Source organism: Argopecten irradians, chromosome 3 (assembly GCF_041381155.1).
Source record: "Argopecten irradians isolate NY chromosome 3, Ai_NY, whole genome shotgun sequence".
NCBI classification, from domain to species: Eukaryota; Metazoa; Mollusca; class Bivalvia; order Pectinida; family Pectinidae; genus Argopecten; species Argopecten irradians.
Window position 1 is genome coordinate 65499809 of NC_091136.1, and position 19325 is coordinate 65519133.

Genomic DNA, 19325 nt, shown 5'->3' on the forward strand with positions numbered 1-19325 from the left:
TTTAATTTTAACCATATTTATAATATACGAAGATGTCATGAGTATTTCATTTTAATCATGTTTATAAATATACAAATATGTCATTGGTATTTCATTTTAACCCAGATTATAAATATACAAATATGCCATTGGTATTTCATTTAACCCTAATTATAAATATACAAATATGTCATGGGTATTTCATTTTAACCATTTTTATAAATATACGAATATTTCGTGGGTATTTCATTTTTACCATGTTTATATTTGAATATGATTGTAACCTCTTCTTCACTATGTGTGTACATGCGACTTGAGAAATAAAGAAATGTTGAAACCAATAAAAATTCTATTCAATTTCAATTCAATTCAATTCATAGCATATCGCAAAGTTCGCTTAAATGTTATGACCAGATTATGTGTAAAGTCTTCATTTGTAACATCGTAATAACTTATTGGTCGACATCGCCGTAATATTTTCTTTTATAGAAAAAAGCAGTCCAATCAGGATTCAGGATTTTTCGTTTAAAGTCTTATTAACAAAAGTGTTATTCAATTAATTCCTAATGAAATAGATTCAGGACATTATATATCGTTTCAGCACATATTAAATGTTCTGATTAGTAGAAATAAAATTAATATCTGTTTTTTTTTTTTTTTTTTTTTTTTGCTTACAATTCTAAACTGTCTTTGTAACTCTCCACTCGTCCTTGTTGTATTTTAGGCAGTCCAAATGATAAAAACGCGTTTCTTTCGGAAATAACAAGGGTACGGTGAAGCGAGAATGTTCATATACTGATAAAGTCGGCATACAGTTTCATAGACTAAAAACATGGAGCTAACGTTATCATACGCTCAATTAGTATGAAATATCGTAACTGTTTAGCCGTGAATTCAGACAAGTTTAATGTAGATGCCGTGGTGCGGACCCCGTGGTGAATTCGCGGCGGGACTATTGCCAATCAGAGCGCTCATGTTTGTTTTTCTACATCTGACCGACACCTAAATCGGCAGTGCTGTCAAGGTGTGTGGATGATTGACAATCAGTCCTGCTACATCGTATGGACGCACACCTTAATTCTCTGCCCAGGTAGGCGGGGCTAATACCGGAAGACAATAGCTAATTACCGCACGTGACATCTTAAATCAAATGTCTAGGTCTCGAGCTTTGCACGAGAACACGTCTATGGAACGGCACTTGAAATCCCGAAATTCCTATACAGCCATATAGTTAGAGGAGAATTACCTGGATTACTGAGGATTTCTGTCCGAACAGACTAAGAGATAAACCACCGGCCATAAAAACGTGTCGGGCACTGCTAACATCACCTATTAGGGTACTGGCTCGTGATTCGATGGACAAAATTGGCCTCGTAAGACTACTCAAGGAAAACTAACTTATAATTCGCTAAACCCGTGAAAATTGATCGAAGACTATTATAAACTAGGCTGGACATAACACTTTCAGTAAGTAATTGATAGCTAATGCCTACGTTTTAATACAATTGGTAAAATGAATACCATAATTAATTCTGCGAATACCATAATTAATTCTGCGTCACCACCGATGCTGGGGTTCCAGTCTCAGTATGGTTCGGGAGGACATTTCCAACAGATGTATAACACACAGCCTGTCCAGCGTCCGTCATTCGCCATCCAGGAAATACTCGGACTTCCAACCTCATCTTGTCGACAGAACCCAAGTCCGGATTTACTAGATCCACAAGGCATGTCGCCCTCTAATGTAATGTACATTTCTGGACTCAACTCCGGACACAATTCCGGATCTTGTGGAGGAGAGCTGCCTCCGCAACAGAACTATTACCGGGACCAGCCTATGGTACCACAGACGTCTTGTGCTAATTTCAATCCGTGGAGAATGGATACGTCTTACAACCAATACCAACCTAACCCCATCCAGACCAGCCCTGACCTCCCAGGCCCAAGGGACATCCAGGGACCAAGGTACGGCGAAAATCCGGGATACGGACTCAAGGCGCCATGTCTGGAAGATGGTAAGTGGTGCAAAGACGTCACTGAAGCTATGGCATTGGCAATAGGCAATCGAAAGTAGAAGTTCGTGTTTGTTTTAATATATGTATAACATAAGTCACAAGTTAAAATTATATGTGGGGACTAAAACAGTATGGCTGGAAACTATATGAGTAAGGTTAGAAGAAGGCTTCTATATTGTTGTTTTAACTCGCGATTATTGATCAGATCAAAAATAAATTAAAAATATTTTTTTTATGTAAGAAACAATTATCTTCTTAAGAAAATATTTACATTTAGCGACTTCTTCTAAACATCTGCTGTAAAGAACATTTGTAATCTGATTTAGAGAAATAGATTAATGGAGAAGCAATGAATGCATTGTCGTATATATTAGAAGACCGTGTTTTATCTCCATTTAAGTTACAATGATATAATGTCGTTTACATATGTAATATCATTTACAAAATATGATTTTCTTTTTCATTTACTTATTTGTAATCGTAATTTGTTCTAATTTATTATTAATTATCCATGAAAAATATATACATGCATGTATATACTACCTCCTGTATCGTACTTGAAAAGATGAACTCGGTATTAAGAGTTTTTGTGACTTAGACATTGAGCATCATGATATATTCTAAACCTATCATGACTATATACCCTTTTTATTGATTAACGAATTAATCTAAATTCCGTTTTATGTAATTAACCGAATATTTAATGTCATTAATAACCAAAATAGTAATGGCTATGATTACATCCACCCATATCTTAATATGTTACTAGTTTTACATGTAATAAACCCACTCTTCACAATATCATTTCAAAACTTTGCTTGCCATTGAAATGTATATATTGCATTCAATGCATTTACATTTAGGAAGTATTTATGTTGTAAACCCCCAATTTTAAATATCAATGGATACAGAAATTGATATTTTCTTTATCAAACAGATATTCTTTATGATTACTGTTGAATTCATTTTCTCCAAACTGAAGAGCATAATATTTAACACAGAAACAATATAAAATGTCCATTAGAGACAAGGGGAGAAATCGATCACGAGGAGCGTATACAACAACAGCATGTGCTAAAACAAAAAAAATAACATACATAAACATAATTATAAATGACGAAACCTATTATTGATCAGTAACACATTTAAAGAATAATGAAAAGATAACATCTATCAATTTCGCGTAAAGAATTTTGTAGGGAATGGCAACATTCAATGCACTTTTATACAATATCAATTTAATTTACCAATATTTTTTATGGTTGAATCAGTTCATTTTTGTTTTTAACATTGTATGGTCTCCAATTTTCATAATATTTCATTTCATGTTAACACTTGGTTCTAATATAATATCTTACCAGACATGTTGAAGTTTATTATTATTATCCACGTAATGTGGCATTTTGTATGCCGTGGTAAGATATCATTGCAAGTTTATAATCACATGTCATCTATAAATGTAAAATAAACCACAAATTTTCATGTTTCTTGAGCTCGTATGTATTGTCATATTCCGACTTTTTTAAAATTCACATAATGATCGTTATTTATGATTATCTCATGGTGGATTTTGCGTACATCTTAATAAAATCTCCACATGTTGTGTGGCTGGTACGTTGTCATCCGAATGTACTGTTTTATGTATGATTTTATCCCTTCGTGGTTCAACAGATATTACTTTGAAAGTTTTCGAACGATAACCATAACAATTGTACAGACTCAAAATTTTGAATATGAAATGATATGATAATTTTCATTGAATAATAAGCAATATCATATTGCTCAAGCAACAGGAACAAAAATTACAATATTACAACATTAAGAAATGACATAACTGAATGTTGAAATGTGTATAATTATAATTCATATAAATGAAGAAAATAAAATAGAATTAACACGGCAATAAGAAAGTGTTCAGATAACTGCGCATTCTATAATTGTTCCCGATTTGAGCAGTCGCAGAGATTTATAAAATCAAGAAAAGATGTTTCAGTTTTTAATGTTAATGTAATTCACGTGAATCTACTTACGTGTAGTATGACATAATGGATAGACTCTTGTTTATAAAAGGATAGTTGTATCAAACAATCAAAATAATCATCAGGATAATATATTCGTAACATTACTATGGAGACTTGCACGAATTCGGGAAACGTATAAATATATGAATTTCTAAGTTGCCATGTAAAAAAATAATTGTACACATGTATTACAGCCATAAACCTAACTTTATCATCATATATTAAAATTGTAACATTAATGCATTAAATTTATTTTCTTATCGTAATGTTCGTAACATAGGAGATTTTGTGATTTTAACCAATTGAATACTACTTTCACCTCCATTTTTCACCCAAAACATCAACAATTCAATAGAGAATGTAAAGGATTAGTTATAGAAATAATATGATAAAAAAGGTAAAAAATCAATAGATGTCGTCATTATGTTTATTTAAAAGTTGTCCGTCCCACCCTCTAGCCACGCCCACCGGAAGTCACCAAATCACTCCACAAGAATCCCGATATAAGTGGCCTACTTGTACAGAGGACCTGTCGTCACCGAAACCTGACCAGAAAGTAAATATTCAGCTAATCATGGTCGTCTCCAAGGATTTTATGTTTTCTTAAGCCACGCGATAAACACGTAAATCTGATTAACGATCGAACGGGACTTTTAGCAATGTTACAATGTCGTACCCGCCGGGGGAGGAAGCGATGGGCCGGGCGGTCGGGCTAATTTACAACACTTTAAGTCGCCATAATATAGACACATTCGTATCTCTATAACAAACGTCAAGGCACATCAGAATTCGTTATTGTTATTTTATTGTTACATAGAGTATATTTCTGTGATATATCTATATATAGAAGAACAATTACGTTACTAATTGAACAGAAATTATTAATTTTACGGGACTTTTTTGTGTAGACGAAGAGGAAAGCATTAAGTAAAGTTTTCGTTATAAAACATAATTCAATAATCAAAAAATAGTTTGTTAGGAATTTTGCTCCGATCGAACAACACGTGATGGATTGTTGGGGAATATATCAGTACTTGAAGTACATGTAAGTCATGTCTTTCAAAGTATTCAGTTTCCATTTTTTGTTTAGGTTTAAATCGATTTTTTTATTTTAAATTTTACTTCCTACCAAGACTTAATACTGAATGCAACATAAGATTCAAAGCGACAGCTCCAAGTGTATTATCAGAAGCATGGAGCATTTGTAAGTGTCCATAGATATATCCTAAACGATTGACACAAAGAAAACCCTTATAACATGCGATCTGTCGTAATATTGACCTGATACATTTTTTTATAATAATGGTTTAACTAAAATCTGAAGAAGTAGCCTTCTCAACGCAAAGTGAAGTCTAATGGAATTATAGGAGTAGCCTAAACATTGCCGTGAAAACAACACTTTAGGCTAAAATCAAACCGAAACTATTGTTTAATTGTGATAAAGTCTATTGAATCATTTTCTAATACCAAACCTGTCATTTCCACACAAGTTCGTCTGTTTTCTATAGCACATCCCGGCACTATCGGCCGGTGTTGGTTTGTTAACTATTATACCGAAGTTTGTACCGGTTTCCAATTGGTGCAAAACATACTGAAATGTCAACACCCTAATGATAAGCCAGGAGCCGAGGCCTGTCCGACACACTATCCTGGCCGAAACATCCTGATTTTTACTTCTTATTAGATTAAAACCTTTAAAATAGGTCTCAGTGAGGAGTCTAATTATTCGGGACGATATCGTCATTAGCCCTTCATTGTAAAACTGCCAGTGATTTCATCATTATCAGACACTAAAGCTGTTCAATTGAGCAGGCCAACTGTTTTGTGAGCCTACTTAATCTTCTCCCCGGGAACGATGACCAGGGTGAAACTTTTCTGGCCAGACGTGTTAAAGTTACTGGCGTGTTGTGCTACTCCAGCTGAGCAATTGACAGTATAAATCGTGACGTTCTGCGCTCTATTCTTCACCAGGCCCGGTGGAATTCTTTAGCCTTGTATAGTCATTATTAGATGGTATTCTGTTCCGTCTCGCTAGCTTTTCAACACGTCCATCCACCCACTCCTAGTAGAACTCGTTCTTGACCACTAACAATCAAGTGCTGCTTCGACTGAGCTGAGGAGGCTTCAAGTGGTCCACACAACACATCAAACGTGCAACTTCAACCCACTCGAAAAGGCAAAAACGAAATTAACATGTGAAAATCTGTTATTTTGTGTATTGAGAATTATTTGATTGCGGCGCTTTGGAAATGTTTCTAAAAACTGCATTTTCATAATGTTTCGTGAAAGTATGAGAGAAAAAGAATTAAACATGGGTCTATCAAGTGGACAAAGATATCTCAACCCTCGTAATGATTTAGTATAAAACAATAACTGTAACATAATGATAATTTAGTATAAAACAATAACTATAACACAATGATGATTTAGTATAAAACAATAACTACTACACAATGATGATTTAGTATAAAACAATAACTATTTACACAATGGTGATTTAGTATAAAACAATAACTATTACACAATGGTGATTTAATATAAAACAATAACTACGTACTACACAATGGTGATTTAGTATAAAACAATAACTATTACACAATGATGATTTAGTATAAAACAATAACTACGTACTACACAATGGTGATTTAGTATAAAACAATAACTATTACACAATGGTGTTTTAGTATAAAACAATAACTATATACACAATTGTGATTTAGTATAAAAACAATAACTACGTACTACACAATGATGATTTAGTATAAAACAATAACTATTACACAATGGTGATTTAGTATAAAACAATAACTATTACACAATGATGATTTAGTATAAAACACATATAACTATTACACAAATGATTTAGTATAAAACAATAACTACTACACAATGATGATTTAGTATAAAACAATAACTACTACACAATGATGATTTAGTATAAAACAATAACTACTACACAATGGTGATTTAGTATAAAACAATAACTACGTACTACACAATGATGATTTAGTATAAAACAATAACTACTACACAATGATGATTTAGTATAAAACAATAACTACTACACAATGATGATTTAGTATAAAACAATAACTATTACACAATGGTGATTTAGTATAAAACAATAACTATTTACACAATGATGATTTAGTATAAAACAATAACTATTACACAATGGTGATTTAGTATAAAACAATAACTATTTACACAATGGTGATTTAGTATAAAACAATAACTACGTACTACACAATGGTGATTTAGTATAAAACAATAACTACGTACTACACAATGATGATTTAGTATAAAACAATAACTATTACACAATGGTGATTTAGTATAAAACAATAACTACGTACTACACAATGGTGATTTAGTATAAAACAATAACTACGTACTACACAATGGTGATTTAGTATAAAACAATAACTACGTACTACACAATGGTGATTTAGTATAAAACAATAACTACGTACTACACAATGGTGATTTAATATAAAACAATAACTAACTATTACACAATGATGATTTAGTATAAAACAATAACTACGTACTACACAATGATGATTTAGTATAAAACAATAACTATTACACAATGGTGATTTAGTATAAAACAATAACTATTTACACAATGATGATTTAATATAAAACAATAACTACGTACTACACAATGATGATTTAGTATAAAACAATAACTATTACACAATGGTGATTTAGTATAAAACAATAACTACTACACAATGGTGATTTAGTATAAAACAATAACTATTACACAATGATGATTTAGTATAAAACAATAACTACTACACAATGATGATTTAGTATAAAACAATAACTACGTACTACACAATGGTGATTTAGTATAAAACAATAACTATTACACAATGATGATTTAGTATAAAACAATAACTACGTACTACACAATGGTGATTTAGTATAAAACAATAACTATTACACAATGATGATTTAGTATAAAACAATAACTACGTACTACACAATGGTGATTTAGTATAAAACAATAACTACTACACAATGGTGATTTAGTATAAAACAATAACTTTTTACACAATGATGATTTAGTATAAAACAATAACTACTACACAATGGTGATTTAGTATAAAACAATAACTATTACACAATGGTGATTTAGTATAAAACAATAACTATTACACAATGATGATTTAGTATAAAACAATAACTACGTACACAATGGTGATTTAGTATAAAACAATATACTATACACAATGGTGATTTAGTATAAAACAATAACTATTTACACAATGATGATTTAATATAAAACAATAACTACGTACTACACAATGATGATTTAGTATAAAACAATAACTATTACACAATGGTGATTTAGTATAAAACAATAACTAACTACTACACAATGGTGATTTAGTATAAAACAATAACTTTTACACAATGATGATTTAGTATAAAACAATAACTATTACACAATGGTGATTTAGTATAAAACAATAACTATTACACAATGGTGATTTAGTATAAAACAATAACTATTACACAATGATGATTTAGTATAAAACAATAACTACGTACTACACAATGATGATTTAGTATAAAACAATAACTATTACACAATGGTGATTTAGTATAAAACAGTAACTCTCTATTGATTTAGTGATTCATGAAGGGTGAGATTTCAGAACGAGGTTGCTATAAACATGTATTATTACATTAGAACATATTGTGAAGTGTCGGGGTGTCTCAGTATATGGGGTACTAGCGTACGTCAGTTCTACTGGTTAAAACGCAGCGACGCACGCAACCGTTAGCTATGTTTTCATTTGGCGTCTCGGCACCATTCTGATCTCGAGAACGTTTTAGTTCCCTCTTAGCAGACACCCACGTCGGTTGAGTAAAATCATTATCTAATTGAATCACGGGGTCAACTCTTGACAATAATTGTAGATTTTAAACTATCAGTACACGTTATCTTGAGTTTAAACAAAATCAAGTGAAAATGTAGAAACCTTTGACACTTTAAGTCTGTCTACTGGTACTCCAGGCTGTTGACAGTCAGTGAAGTGTCGTGTTTACCTGAGCACCATTCTGACATCTTCTTACCGTCCATCGCTTTAATCACCTTCAATTTACTTAGGTCTTCTCTCAACCACAACCTGACCCAGTTTTATTTTATGAATGAACCTAAGAGCAGGCAGTCAGATAGTCTGGGAAAATTTCAACGTTTCACGGCATACGCATGCGTATACCACATTTCTCATAAATAGACGTCACTTAAAATCTTAAGATGAGTGATTATGTAAATATTTTAATATTGATGCTCACTTCCGGTTATCGGAAGGATAAATGTCCTCCACTTAGCCCCATCCTATGACTTTGTGGTCAAGTTTGACCAGTCTGCTTTGGTGCATAAAACAATGAACCCGCGCGCATAGACCGTCAGTAGCCAGGCCCTATCATTAGTTATGATAACGATAAACGATGACGTCACTTCCTGTATAATTGCAATAATAATATCATTAACTGTAATAAGAGATACTACTTATCATCTTAGTATGTTTGCCTGTCATTACATAATGAGAAATTTAAACTTTATAGTTCCGAAGTACCGATTGATTTTCTATAACGTTCTATAGGCAACTGTAATCATCTAATGTGCTCAAGGATTAAAGCGACTTGTATGTGGAAATCGGCATTTTTTCTTTGAAAAGATCTTCTTATGTTAGACACAATAAAGGCATTTATGTGGACATAGTGTAACGATGATAATGCTCACAGTAGAATGTTTTATGTGGACATAGTGTAACGATGGTAATGCTCACAGTAGAATGTTTTATGTGGACATAGTGTAACGATGTCAATGCTCACAGTAGAATGTTTTATGTGGACATAGTGTAACGATGTCAATGCTCACAGTAGAATGTTTTATGTGGACATAGTGAAACGATGTCAATGCTCACAGTAGAATGTTGTATGTGGACATAGTGTAACGAGGATAATGCTCACAGTAGAATGTTTTATGTGGACACAGTGTAACGATGATAATGCACACAGTAGAATGTTTTATGTGGACATAGTGTAACGATTATAATGCTCACAGTAGAATGTTGTATATGGACATAGTGTAACGATGGTAATGCTCACAGTAGAATGTTGTATATGGACACAGTGTAACGATGATAATGCTCACAGTAGAATGTTTTATGTGGACACAGTGTAACGATGTCAATGCTCACAGTAGAATGTTGTATGTGGACATAGTGTAACGATGATATTGTTCACAGTAGAATGTTTTATGTGGACATAGTGTAACGATGGTAATGCTCACAGTAGAATGTTTTATGTGGACATAGTGTAACGATGATAATGTTCACAGTAGAATGTTTTATGTGGACATAGTGTAACGATTATAATGCTCACAGTAGAATGTTTTATGTGGACATAGTGTAACGATGATAATGCTCAGAGTAGAATGTTTTATGTGGACATAGTGTAACGATGATAATGCTCACAGTAGAATGTTTTATGTGGACACAGTGTAACGATTTCAATGCTCACAGTAGAATGTTTTATGTGGACATAGTGTAACGATGTCAATGCTCACAGTAGAATGTTGTATATGGACATAGTGTAACGATGATATTGTTCACAGTAGAATGTTTTATGTGGACATAGTGTAACGATGTCAATGCTCACAGTAGAATGTTTTATGTGGACATAGTGTAACGATGGTAATGCTCACAGTAGAATGCTTTATGTGGACATAGTGTAACGATGATAATGTTCACAGTAGAATGTTTTATGTGGACATAGTGTAACGATTATAATGTTCACAGTAGAATGTTTTATGTGGACATAGTGTAACGATGTCAATGCTCACAGTAGAATGTTTTATGTGGACATAGTGTAACGATGGTAATGCTCACAGTAGAATGCTTTATGTGGACATAGTGTAACGATGATAATGTTCACAGTAGAATGTTTTATGTGGACATAGTGTAACGATGATATTGTTCACAGTAGAATGTTTTATGTGGACATAGTGTAACGATGTCAATGCTCACAGTAGAATGTTTTATGTGGACATAGTGTAACGATGGTAATGCTCACAGTAGAATGTTTTATGTGGACATAGTGTAACGATGATAATGTTCACAGTAGAATGTTTTATGTGGACATAGTGTAACGATTATAATGCTCACAGTAGAATGTTTTATGTGGACATAGTGTAACGATGATAATGCTCACAGTAGAATGTTTTATGTGGACATAGTGTAACGATGATAATGCTCACAGTAGAATGTTTTATGTGGACACAGTGTAACGATTTCAATGCTCACAGTAGAATGTTTTATGTGGACATAGTGTAACGATGTCAATGCTCACAGTAGAATGTTGTATGTGGACATAGTGTAACGATGATATTGTTCACAGTAGAATGTTTTATGTGGACATAGTGTAACGATGTCAATGCTCACAGTAGAATGTTTTATGTGGACATAGTGTAACGATGTCAATGCTCACAGTAGAATGTTTTATGTGGACATAGTGTAACGATGATAATGCTCACAGTAGAATGTTTTATGTGGACACAGTGTAACGATGATAATGCTCACAGTAGAATGTTTTATGTGGACATAGTGTAACGATGGTAATGCTCACAGTAGAATGTTTTATGTGGACATAGTGTAACGATGTCAATGCTCACAGTAGAATGTTTTATGTGGACACAGTGTAACGATGATAATGCTCACAGTAGAATGTTTTATGTGGACATAGTGTAACGATGATAATGCTCAGAGTAGAATGTTTTATGTGGACATAGTGTAACGATGTCAATGCTCACAGTAGAATGTTTTATGTGGACATAGTGTAACGATGTCAATGCTCACAGTAGAATGTTTTATGTGGACATAGTGTAACGATGATAATGCTCACAGTAGAATGTTTTATGTGGACATAGTGTAACGATGATAATGCTCACAGTAGAATGTTTTATGTGGACATAGTGTAACGATGTCAATGCTCACAGTAGAATGTTTTATGTGGACATAGTGTAACGATAATGATGCTCAGAGTAGAATGTTTTATGTGGACATAGTGTAACGATGATAATGCTCACAGTAGAATGTTTTATGTGGACATAGTGTAACGATGATAATGCTCACAGTAGAATGTTTTATGTGGACATAGTGTAACGATTATAATGCTCACAGTAGAATGTTGTATATGTTTCAGTGCCCCAAAGGCCAGAATGTGCTCACATACAGAAGGCCGAATGTGGTGGTCACGGGAAAAAACAGAAGAAACGACGGCGACACAGGTATAAAATCTATAAGTTTGACTTCGGTATACTTACACAAACGTTGACCTACTTCTGAATTCAAGGGATCACGGTGACCTACTATTTATCTCCGGCGAAAGTCTTTTATATTGGTGATCTGATTGTTCTGTAGGTTTTCACACAGAAATGTGCTTCTGTATTTAACTGCACACTTTTATCCTGTCTTTACTACGATCAATCTGTTCGTCTGCTCTGTAAGAAACAAATAAATTGTCTCATTACTTACCAGTATAGTACTGAGTGACAATATTTTTTACTCTTTCTCTGTTTAAAAGAAACCCATTTAAATCACAATATAATTACGTGTGTGAACTCCCCTGTTGCAATGTCTGATTTTGTTTTAGAAGAGTATGTATATTATCCCACCTTCTTATCACACCAACAGTTAAATATCAGATTGTACACAAAATTATTTAGGTCATAGATCCGCCCATCAATTATGATGAGTAGACTGATTTAAATGAACTCGATGAGTTGTAATTAGTTTCAAAAGGGATCGACGCGTGCTTCGTTACGAGCTTTTGGCCATTTCTTTTATTTGTTAGGGGAAATGTTTTGAATATGGAACCATTACTCCGAGATGTCCTGGTCTTCCGAACATAATTATTTCTAGTGTTCTACTCTGTAACCCTATCCTGGACACTAGCTAGCCAAAAATGAACAATTCATTACCATACCGGTCCAAGCACCAGGGGGCATTGTCTAACGCGTAGATTAATGATGCGGTCGTTGAACAATTATAGACCGCCATTGGTCGACTCACTTTCCCATCTTTTTACACAGAAGAGTTCCGTAATCAGGCCCTGATTGTGGAAGCTTGGAATGGCAGGACATGACAATCGTGTGTTGAACTGCCGATGTTAAATAAATAACGATGTGTATTTGTAGTGACGGGTTGTCGGTAATGAGCAAAATTACCCATTACACTTTCCAATTTAGTATCATATGAAATGTGCGGATTATTCGGATGCGATGTGCGTTAAACTAGAGATCGATTTGGTGCCATGTGCAGAGATAAACAGCCCAATCAGCTCTCAGCCTCACCAATTACCCGCCTAGACTTTCTCCTCACAAGTTGGCACTCGTACCCGGAATTTTAATTAAAGCCTTCGTGACGGCGAAGTGTTACCAGTAACCCTTTCAATTAGATATCAATCTTTTTATATAATTATCAAGTTCAAGAAGACACCATACGCAAGTCTATTTCTCGCAAAGACTGTCAGATTACCAATGCAATGCAATACCATAAAACCATATTAGACATCCTAAAATGAAAATAGGATGCCATGTTACTAAGTGATATATGTTTTTTGATGCAGAACGATCTTTACAAGTTATCAGAGTGATGAGCTGGAGAAAACGTTCAAGGAGGCTCACTACCCCGACCTGTACACTAGGGAGGTGCTAGCACTGAAGATCGATCTACCAGAGGACCGCATTCAGGTAAGAACGTCTATCAAGAAATATAAAGTCAGAAGAAAAAAGGGGTTGGGTTTACGCTGTCGCTTGTTCCTCTTGCATAATGATATATCAATTAATATGATTAACCTGATTTATTTCCAATTCGCTCTGTTATTTCTACTGAAGCAATATGGTGTTGATTGGTGAAGCATGAGTATCACAGAGGTATTAAGATAATGAAGATATTTTTGATCAAACAAAGACGATCTATCTATACTCAAACACACTGTGTAAATAAAGTTAGAGGCGGGGATTCTATGTCTAGCTGTTTTCAATTTTAGTTTATCTTTGATGCGTATGAAAAGAAAACACATCACTACTCCATACACTGCATAAAGCTCTTGTACACCTTTATATATACTTACCCCTCCCTGGCCCCTCCTTCACATCTCGGGACCCGAGGTCAAGTTAGTTTAGCCTCATATTAACCCGATACCCGATAGCTTGTCACGTGCACTCCAAGACCCAAACGCTTGCCACAATCTGAGACAAAAATCAAAAACTCGGCATGGGGAATTATTGGCGAACGTCAAAACGTCGAGTAATTAGTGTTGCTATCAAACTTTACACAGCAAAGCATGTTTATTTATTCTGCTGGCTGAAGATAGCGAGGAAACTTGACGTGTCCCTCCCCTGGGAAGTCCCTCCTCTGGGAATACACTGAGGTAGCTGACAACTCTGTACTGCCTGCTCGCCTCCAACTGTTATCGTGTAGATCCGCGTGATAAGATTAATGATAGATCAACTTATAGAATCGTCAGATATGTATGTTAGTATAATAATGCCGACTTGTCCACACATAAGTTTTTTATTGTTTTGTTTCCATCATACATATAACACAAATAACAGAACATCACAAAACTCATTTAGGCATACATGCTGGTTTGTATGTCTGAAGAATCGAGCACATGCATTGTGTTAATGTTCCATCTTTTTTATAAATGGGGCACCATCACACAATTTACTCATGCTTGTGGCAAGCATTTTGATTGGCTTGATCATTCCATAGCGTAAACAAATGTCGTTTGTAACGTGGTCTTTGATTGGCTGATGCCACGACGTAACGATTTCGAAAGGAAAAGAGTCCCTCAACAAATTTGGATTTTCATATTATTAGATTGAATTATAATGATTAATTTGATTATGTATCTTTATTTTATGGAATTCCAGCACAAATATTGGCTGGTACTCTCACTGTAAACAAATGCATGGTTTATAATAGATACTTAGTACATATTATTGATAATTAATAAACATGTAAAGCTACAATATTCGATTTCTTACTTTTACAGGTCTGGTTTCAAAACAGACGTGCAAAATGGAGAAAGAGCGAGAAAACGTGGGGGAAAAGTAGTATAATGGCCGAGTATGGATTGTACGGAGCCATGGTTAGGCATGCACTTCCACTTCCGGAATCTATTCTCAAATCTGCAAACAAGGGTATCGACAAGTCTAACGCACCGTGGCTATTAGGTACGTTATTGTTTAAAGGGTTTGTGACACAAAAATCTTTTTATAAATTTTCTGATAGTTTGACCCCATCAATGTTGGCTGACACACGTTTCACAGCACTCCGCAAAGCTGTTTATCTACTTTAAGGGCAGTAAGGGTAAATTGCTGCGGTGGAGAAAACTTAAATGAGCTAGCCAGTCACGTGGTACCAACGCGTCATCCGTTTCACCATGCTCTACTGTCTGCTGTAGATACAATATATTTAGAGAGAAAAACTACAGAGTCTTCTAGTATTTTTTTAATATCTGCAGTGGAAAACAATGACAGTGATATCCCTGCTTTGGGATTTGTTCTGGACATTATCCCATACCAGTTTGACCTTTTGATAAACACTGATAATTCTCTTTCTACGGAGGAGGGGGTAACATCCCCAGATGTTTCAGATGCTGATCAAGAAAACCAAGAAGATCGGTTGACAAACACAGCATGGTTTGTAATAGATCTATAATTATTTTAATTTATTGGCAATAAATATAGATGTGGATGCCTTCATGGATATTCATCAGATAATTTCTTTTTAATAAGTGAATATAATCTGTAATATATCTTACATACCTAATTTTTTACATTAAAATCATCCATTCAGAACAATTAATTTATCCTTTTATTACTTTATAAATGCATTAACCTAAATGCATTTGTATGATTTATATCAGTGACTTACGACTTATACAATTACTACACTAATTTTACATACCTACATATTACAAATATCCATGTATCTCAATAAAATCTATTTTTTAATTAACATCAATGACAACAATGTGTAATACACTTTATTACTATGTCAATAACCAATTGAAGAATTCGGTAAATGAGGATTGTATTCTTAACAACAGAGGAATGTATAATAATGACATTGGTTACTACTGTGAGACAAAGCTAATTACATGGTTCAATTACCAAAAGTTATTTTTTTCCATTTTATGTTGTGGATACATATTTTGTTATACCGGTATTTTTTGTTTTCAACAGGTGTTCATGTGGTTTCTGTGATCCAATGGTTACGGAATCGGAATCTACGGTCTGCTGTCGTGAGATATATTATGTCAATTGCATAGTTTTCAATAAAAAAACATCTCTGTAAATTGTTTATATTATTATTAATTTTACCTATTGATATACTTATTATTATGAAATGTTACTTTCCTTGCAATATTTATATACATTACATCAATCCTCTTCTCGATATAATGTATTTATACGACTATACAGCCAGATACTATTACTGATACTATGCAATTATCTATTTAATAATGTGTACTGTAGCATTCGTATGAGTAATTAAGTAGCAGGCAATGGTGATGATAAATTGTCCTTAAGTTGTTACAAGTAAACACACATTTGAAACAGGCACATTCCATGTATAATGTTTACTAACAAACAGGGCTGAGTAATTAAAACATATATGTACAATAGATACCATTATCAGGTCATAGATAATAGGTCACCTTTTCAAACATGAATTAAATTGACCCTGAGTAATTTAATGCCTCCATATAATACATCTATTCACACAAATGATGATTTTCTGTCAGCTCAAACTTGACACTTATATAATGCAACCATGTATTTTGAATACTCTTCTTTTTTTGAAAGCGAAAGAACTCGTTTAAAAAAATATATTTTAACTTATTTTATTTCTGTGATTGTTATAGCAGCCATATAAGCAGCACATTGCACCACACTGAATTTATACTGACAGCCTTTAATTATTTCATGTGAAACACAGGATAAGATAACTGTAAGTTTAGGTGTTTAGCTCTATTCATGTCCGTCTCATCAGCAGCAGTGAGCCAGTCGGTGAACCAGTGACGTGTGCTGGCTGACAGCCTCGTTATCGCAATAAATTTTTGCATATCGGTCAGCTGCCCAGATGGCCCTATGTATAGCCTGGTATCTCAGTGTGTTTATTTGCCATCCGCATGGAGTGGGCTATTTCGGGCCCAATCTATAGACAACTTTGTGTCACAAACCCTTTAATTTTCAACAAATCCTACATTTTGTGATAGCGTTTTTACAGTTGTAGAAATATGTTCACGTTTGTCGGAAATAAGAAATCAATGAACGATTTTGTAAACTTGGTTTCATTTTGAATAAGATAAGAACACTGTATTTCTTCAAACAATTTTTGAAAACTGTCGCTTTCCGCTCTATAGGTATGCACAAGAAATCTATTGAGGCATCTAAAAAGATGAAGGAAGAGGAGAATGAAGAGGACGATGGATCCGACGATAAACATAAAGACGAGTTCCGGTCGGAGAGCATCGCCGCGTTACGGGCCAAAGCTCAGGAACATAGTGCCCGGATGTTACAAGCTATGAGCAAGGAAGGAAAACAGAACTTTGAGGAGACGAGTAACAGTTCATTTGACAGTTCGTTTTTCTCCGACTCGGGCGATACGTCTACTGACATTACAAGGCAGTGATTTACATTTTGTCTCGTGCTTAAATTCCACTAGTCCTAAACTGACAGAAAGGGTTCCCTGTATGGTGTAACATTGTGGACTCCGATGTAACCTCTAAGATCAGCTGATCCTGTGATTGACTTTCGTCACGTGTTACTTCATTTGGCCAAAAAATATGTCTGTTTAGGGTTACATTGGCAAAAAATAGGGCCGGTAGGATTTAAAAAAAATATTTTAGTGTCTTTCACTATAAAGAAATGGCCGGAACCGGAGTCTGAGATCGAAATCCGGATTTTTTTTTGTCGTAGAAAAATGGAGGAAAAAATTAGGGTCGGTCGGGTAACACTAAACAGACATAAGTTACGATGCATTAAATTGCATATGTGCTGACATACTTTAATATGGAGGAAGTATATGTTAATGAAATATATTTCAATGCTGTGCTCCTTAACATCAATTTGTTTTACTTGTTGATCTCATTCTATTATTGTAAAATGCCTATGGACTACAGGGATACGACAACTTGGTGAAATACTAAAAAATGAGACGTGGTAACAAATTGTATTTACAATATGACTCATCAACTAATCTGTGCCTGCCTCCCTAACTTGTTTACGGAACATTTCATTATTCAGTCGTTATAAACTTCTATATCGGTATCATGTCCCTGTCTCGCGTCCCTGTGTTCATTCGGGAAATGTCTTAGTTAAATCAGTTATTGTATTTGTTAATTAGCGTCATTATTATTGCTTTCTTTGTCATGTCCATCACCTGTATCATTGTCTGTTGATCTAGTGATGGCCGTATATGTTTATTGTAAATAAGAGATCAGTATATTTATCATAAACGATATTGTTATGTAAATATAGTACTAGTATTAGTGTAACGATGTCAGGGTATAATTTATTCTTATATAGAATACATGTCTTAATATAATTCCCATGCCATGTATACTAAACAGGCAAACTTGATTATATGGTTTAACTCGACAGATTTATTTAGTACTCTTCTTCTCATTACACCATTTGTTTCTCGGATAAACTACCTATGGTGTGAACACAATAGATGACACTGTCTTGGTGTACAAGTGGTCAATTCTTTCTGATTTTTGACCTTGAGAATTGCGGTCATTGATGGTAAATAAATATGTATGATATTTTCTGTCATAAAAGGTGCAATATATTTTAATTTCTAATAAAAAAACTACAGCAATACTTGTTATATGATTATCTATTGATAAGTGATACTTACTTATTTAGTACTCTCCATTTAACTAGTAGAACGTAAATTCAATACCGAAAATATTTGTCATGTTACTCAAACAATCGTTCTACATTCTGGGTAACTGAGGTGTACACATATAAATGTCCGTCCCAAAACGACCATGCCAATATAATGACTTGCTGAGACGTCGACGTGCACTAATGACAGCTTCCTTCAATGACTTCATTTATTGCGGGAAGTGATATAGATGGGAGAACGATGAAAAGGCACAGTGCATGTGCAGTGAACGATTTATACTGAGTTGGCGCTCGTGTCCACAGGGACCTGGCACGAAAATTTTTAACAAACCGTATACTATAATATATATATATGTA

General features: G+C 34.0%; 1 protein-coding gene across 1 annotated transcript; it reads left to right on the forward strand.

Moving 5' to 3' along the window:
- Nucleotides 1-235: 235 nt before the first annotated feature.
- On the forward strand, nucleotides 236-18939 carry LOC138319369 (visual system homeobox 2-like). The gene is made up of 5 exons (XM_069262462.1): nucleotides 236-1994; nucleotides 12242-12326; nucleotides 13667-13790; nucleotides 15101-15281; nucleotides 17480-18939. Exons 1-5 carry the CDS (start codon nucleotides 1493-1495, stop codon nucleotides 17746-17748), a joined length of 1161 nt encoding a protein of 386 aa, XP_069118563.1. The 5' UTR covers nucleotides 236-1492; the 3' UTR covers nucleotides 17749-18939.
- The last annotated feature ends 386 nt before the right edge of the window (nucleotides 18940-19325 follow it).

What these genes read in the sequence shown, in the direction of transcription:
- LOC138319369 (XM_069262462.1), top strand. Translation starts at nt 1,493, where the DNA reads ATGAATACCATAATTAATTCTGCGAATACCATAATTAATTCTGCGTCA. An exon ending in AAGAAACGACGGCGACACAG is followed by an intron (nt 12,327 to 13,666) that starts GTATAAAATCTA and finishes TTTTTGATGCAG; the next exon opens with AACGATCTTTACAAGTTATC. An exon ending in TAACGCACCGTGGCTATTAG is followed by an intron (nt 15,282 to 17,479) that starts GTACGTTATTGT and finishes TCCGCTCTATAG; the next exon opens with GTATGCACAAGAAATCTATT.